Below are 6,141 nucleotides of genomic sequence, written 5' to 3'. Positions count from 1 at the left end.
TTTCAAAAAAAAAAAAAAAGAAAAAAAAAAACGTTTCACTTCTTTCACTTGTAACTTCTTTTAATAAACACTTCTTTTAACAAACACACGTAATAAAGTATATTTTCATATATAAAGACCGTTTCGATAATTTATTTCACTTAGCACAATCTTAAAATGCGAAGAACAATTAACAACGATCGACATCGATTTAACTCCGAATCGCGTTATCCCGAAACTAACATTGCGAAATGTTTGCTCGATTTAATATATGAACTGTAAATGAATGTTACAACCACTAAACTGATAGAATTATTTAACCGAAATGCATAATTAAAAAAAGAAGTAATTTGGTGACGTAAAAAGTTGTAATTCACTACTCCAAAAGAACAATTTTATAAGTAAACGACGCGCAATCGAAGAATTTCGCGTTTGAATAGTTAGAAAGCAGCGCGCAACCGTTGACGAATCAAATTAAACTTGATGAAGTCTCATTGGTTGCTGGAATCAGGTGAGCCAACTGTTAATGGATCAATACGCAATGAAAAATTAAGACATATCGAAAGCTTTTTGTTCCATCCTTTATGTTACATCAGCGTTTAGAGTGAGTAGACGCGTTTTGCTGTATTGGATTCTAATGTTTTCGTGTGATTGTTGATAGTTTAAATTATAGTGTTAACCGTACGTTAGAGTAAAAGATATTCTAAATATGAGGTTGTGGACGTCTCATTATACATTTGAGTAAGTGATTCCTGTAAACGCTTATGCATTTGTAACTTTTAAGGCTAGGATATAGGTAAACTTTATTTTGTTGAAAAAGAAAATAGCGCGATATACAAAATTCTGACGTATCTTCTTTTTGTAGGCATCCATGGGAAACAGTCGTGAAAGCAGCATGTAGAAAGTATCCAAATCCCTTAAATCCATCGGTTCTTGGAACCGATGTCATCGACAGGAAAGTCAAGGACGGTGTCCTTTATTCTCACAGATTGGTGACTACACAATGGCGTTTTCCTAGATGGATATCACCGGTAAGTGTACGAATAATATTTAATAAAATCATTTGTCCTATATAATAACAAACATAACCTCTTCAAAAGAATTGCAAAACTATGATCTGTAACTTTGCCCAAGTTACTTTGAAGAATGTAAATTAACACAATATTAATGATATGCTTGTTTCTAGATATATATTTTCGATATTCAGCTGAAATTTATTTATATATTTCTAAATAGAATGCTGCATTATAGTATCTGTTTAAGATTGTATTAGTAAACCATATTACGTATTACTAATACAAATGTAGTTACATATTTATAAATTTTTGTGATTTCTACGCATACAAAATTTTTACATGCACGAACACTTTAAGTTAAAAGAAATATTTCTTAATCGTATTAAGTTTATAGTATGAAGAATATTTTTAATTCTGTTTGTTATCATATTATCTACTCGTTAGCTTATTTAATTTTTTTGATACGAAGTGCTTAGTAATTTATGTCATGTCATTTTGTGATCCATATTAAATTATCCCTTATTCGAAATTTATTTGCTTATATTGCATGATTAATTGTAAAATTTTCCATGCTCGTTTTAGTTCTTATCATAGCCGTGTCAGCGCTGGCATCGAGATTGTTTACGTTTCGAAATTGATTTTATTGGTTAACAAAAGTAGGGAAATACGAAAAAAAGGAGCAAGAGAATGTTAATCCTGTTAAAGTTTATCCATGGCTTAGATTATCGATTTTGAGTATCATGCACTCTTCTATATATATGGTGTAAAATTGTTTATATATCATCGATGTTAAATAACTTTTCCACCTTTCCTTAAGTTCCAATCGCAAATACTTTATTTTAGTAACTTATTTTGAGATTGATACCGAGAGATCGCAGTGTAATTTACAATTATATGTATATTATTAGCTGAAAACAAAATATCACGAGTGATTACGTTCGTTGCATACGTAAGAACAATTGGCGAAATGCCGTTCAGTGTAAGTTAACAATATATACATTTATACTTACGTAATTCACCGGTTTTGATTATACATTTGGCGCATGCAAGGTCTCGGTTCCGTTGTTCCAACTTCCTAAGTAGATTATGCATTTCTACGATCAGGCATTTGTTAATCCTCAATTAGGTAACGTATATGTATTACATAATACGGAGATACGATGTCGTAACAGGAATATCTACGTTGATATTAAATCGATTTTTTGTTTTTCTAAAGATTACACTTTGTAGATTACATGTTCGTGTACCGAACTATTAATTTAATATGCGACTGTTCAACTATCAAGATATTAGAAATAAGGAAGGCAAAATGTTAGATAGATGTCGTGTTCCTGCTACTCTTCTAATTCCATCTCCTAATTTGCCCCATTAAGCGATAAAGAATATTTCTTCGTTTCGTCTACGTCGTACCTGTCTATTCAAAGAGTAGAGTTTATCCCGAAGTTTGAATATGGTAAGAAATCAATCTACGCGCGGAGTTATGCGTTCTTTCTTTGCCAGGGTGCCAGTTTATAGACAAAACAGTAGCCCGCCGTTTGACCAAGCAATCTATACAAACAGCGGCAGTAGCTAGCAGGAAATTCGAAACTTTCGACAACGTCGAGCAAGAAGAAGGTGCGGGGTAAACTCGGGCTCGAGGCAAGAGAGAATTACAAAACAACGACACCGACCGTATCAACTTTCATAATGAGCGCTCCCACCAATGTTACGCTCTTTGGCAATCATCCAGCTAGGCGCCTGCGTTTTGGAATATACACTGGCCTCCCTTAGAGCCTCAACCCTCAACCCTGTTTCTTCTCCAGCCAACGGCAGATTCGAGCTTCGAATCCTTTTCGGCTCGGCGAATTGCTTCCTTTCGCAGGATTTTCTATAAGCTTGGCCATTTCGCAAAGCCGTCCTGTTGTGCCGGCTCTCTCGCTCGAATGCCTCGAATCACAGTTTCGTATATAACGAATGCATAGTAGGAGGAAGGAAAGAGAGGAAAGAGGGAGAGAGGTATCGCCTTCACGTTTAGGCACTCTTGAAATTACTTGACGGAAGGGAAAGTGCAAAGCCTCGTTTCAATTTGAGTTAGCCGGTAGCCCCCTCTGTTCCTCTTTTATTTTTTACCCCCAGTTTTCACTTCTCCCTACCTGGAACGCGTTCGCCGGGCCAACTGCTGTATCGACGAAAATTTCGGACTAATTAACGGATGCATTCGAATAACAAGTTGCGTTTAGCATCGCTCGTTGGATATTCGAATAATTACCGATGCGGGAGTGACCTTATGGACATGGTACTAATTGTCTGCGTCTGGGCAATTAAAGTATAATTAACGAGAAACATATAATTAATTAGAAATAAACAGTATAGTAAGTCGTGAATAGCTAAACTCGTTCGACGAAATTCGATCACGTTCGAATTAATTTGATATTCTTTATCGTACATGTGAAATATTTCCCGATAAAATTAAATTATTTCAATTCGGCGTATCTCTGCTACGCGATAGTAACAAGTCCGAAGAATTTATTTTTCGACGTTATTTATGTTATCTGTATTTAATTTATTTCTTTTTCTTTGGCGTAGATTACTGCCAATTCGCAGTTTGCATTTTACGTCACGTGTTTGTAAGGTTTATTTTTAAGACGATAAATATCGTGTTTGTACTTGTTTCAGTTGTTCGGTCATCAAGGACCATACTATGCCAGCGAATGGAGCGAAGTTAATCCAGAATCGAAAGAAATGGTGGTGAGAACGATAAATGTAAGTTCGTTGGTATTTCTATTTTATTTACGTATATTACCATCAACGCGATTTTAACGTTCAAATTAGCGAAATGCTTTGAACAATTCACGATTATATCGTGATTATATTAGAACGATACTTCGTATTAACGATACGTTAACAAGTTAGCTCGGCGTGCAGAAATAGTTTCGCTGTTCGTTTCCACTTAATTCATATCGTTAATCGAAATATCATGTATAATGTTTAATCAGTCGAACGAGAACTCCCGTGAAGCATGCTTTTACGGAGATTTCATTACATTTGCTCTTTATTACTCACATATTACTCGACAAAGTACTCTGACCGCATTTGTAATTTATCTTCGTGAAACGAGATAAATGGAGGACGAATAAATCGATATTCAACGTGCAAATGTTGCTTTGCACTTCGTGCCGGATCGTTGAATCGTATTATACTCGTATCGATCTAATTGCAACGAATAATTCGACGATAAAACGAACGAAAGGATCATGCAATGATTCCTTAATTTCAAGCACGTCGATATTTAAACATTTCACGCAATCGGGGTGCAACTTCTTGCAGTACTCGCGTAAACAATTCATTCGAACGGTGAAACGAATTTGACAAAGTGCAACCTGCGCGAACCCTGACGCACACGTGCCCCGTTCGTGTACCCGAGTAATCGAACAATCAATATATTCTCGATTCCATTCGAATCGAGATCAGCAAGAGTAATTGGAAAATAGCCTGATGGAATTTCACTCGTAGAATTACACTCGATTTTTCCGACAAGCCTGTTCATCGCGTACACTTGTAATACGCTTTGTAATCGAAAAGCATGTTCGCGTACGCGAGCAATTTTGTATCTTGAAAAATGGCAACAGAGAATAGCGACATCAGTCATACTGTCCTTTTCTACTGCAATATTTACCGGGGGAGAAAATTATGGACGGTAGAGCTTCCAGATGGAGTAGCAGATACATTTACTAGAGTTACAAGTACGAAGAGATCGGCACGTCTTTGGGCCGGCTATGGTGGTGGTAGGTAGCATCGCATCGCGTCTAGAAGGTTGGATATGATAGGTTATTGATGCGCGCATTACCGGGGGGTTGCATAGCTTCGTGGTCTCCTCGGAGGGATGTGCCAGCCGGGCTTGAGGAAGACAGGGCGGAAAACGGCGAAGGAAAGGGAACTGCCGAAGCATGTCGCTAGTGGCCCTTTTGCTACGCGTCGAAGATCGTTCGTTCGCTTCCTTGCACGATCGTCGGTCAATAAGAGGGGAAAAGAGAAACCGGGATGCTAGATGCATTACAGGTATGATGAACGATCCGCAGGTGGCTCGGGGTAAAAAGCGCGGTCTTTCCATCTACAAGCAGTTGCCACCACCTCGATCGTTTTTACTTATCGAGTCCCGGCACTCGAACAACCCGTGCTATCGGGTGCTTAGAGGGTTGCGCGAATTTGTACACCGAGATGCTTTTAAGCGAGCGAAAAACACGCGCTTGTTCGTTTCTCCTATCCCCGACTCTTTGCAAAAATCCACGGACAGAATAAAAAGGACTTTTAATTCGGTGATGTCTGCATTAGGTAGTTTTAGTAAAATATGAACCGAAACACGCGCAATTTCGCGGCTGACTTGTTGCGTAAATATTAACGGCGGAGCATCGCGCAGAGCTACTACCTGCCCATTTATCAGCTGTTTTATATGTAACTTTGCTGTTTGCCCGTATACATCAAGTATGAAGCGTAAACTGGTCGGCTATCGTGGAACGATATACAACGCGGATCTCGCGATACGTACTCGTTGCTTCACTAGCACCGGATACATTATGCATCGCGCAGTTTCTTCAGCGTTGTATTAATTGTTTAAAAATGCCAAACATTTCGAACTAGCTATCGTTCATCCGGAGGCGATGAATTTCTCAAAGCGAAGCGTATTATTATGCAACTGCAGCGGAATGTATTCCCAGAACTAATTTCGGAGATTCCGGGTAAATTATGTCACCGTTAAACGACACTGGAATAAACATGAAAGTGTTCATTAGAGGATAGAACGAAGCGATAGAAAGCCGCGGAAATGTGAAATCGAGGTGCGTTCCGACACGTAGAATAGGCAGCGCGTGGTCACTCGTTCGTTCCGCTTTCCTCGATCTCTACCCGCCACCAGGCTCGAGTTGCTCGGTTTTTGTTCGAATCTTTGCTTAAGGAAATACACGTGGACTGACGGATTAGCTGGATGCATGAACGCAATAGTGAAATAGTACCGCAAACAGCGGCAGAAACGTGGAATTTCCTCGTCACGCGGGTCGTTCGTCTTGCAAAGTACGCGGGAGACGGGAATCCACGTTCACGATCCTCGCGACGTCCTCTTTCCCGCTGTCGTCTTTCCAATTAAGGTGAGACGGTAGCAGGAAGCGTCGTG

General features: G+C 38.9%; 1 protein-coding gene across 2 annotated transcripts in view; it reads left to right on the top strand.

Moving 5' to 3' along the window:
* The first annotated feature begins 508 nt into the window (after positions 1–508).
* slmo (PRELI domain containing slowmo) overlaps positions 509–6,141 on the top strand; it is a 13,828-nt gene continuing 8,195 nt past the window's right edge. Inside the window, exons 1-3 of one of the 2 annotated variants that reach the window (XM_017911092.1) lie at positions 509–583; positions 845–1,010; positions 3,651–3,737. In XM_017911092.1, the coding sequence (XP_017766581.1) occupies positions 564–583; positions 845–1,010; positions 3,651–3,737 (273 nt within the window). In that variant the 5' untranslated portion in view covers positions 509–563. The other variant, XM_017911091.1, reaches the window with a different exon arrangement.

This window comes from Eufriesea mexicana, unplaced genomic scaffold (assembly GCF_001483705.2).
Source record: "Eufriesea mexicana isolate 0111107269 unplaced genomic scaffold, ASM148370v2 scaffold124, whole genome shotgun sequence".
Classification (NCBI taxonomy): domain Eukaryota; kingdom Metazoa; phylum Arthropoda; class Insecta; order Hymenoptera; family Apidae; genus Eufriesea; species Eufriesea mexicana.
The sequence above is the reverse complement of the archived record's forward strand: the minus strand, read 5'-3'. Positions and strand labels throughout refer to the sequence as shown.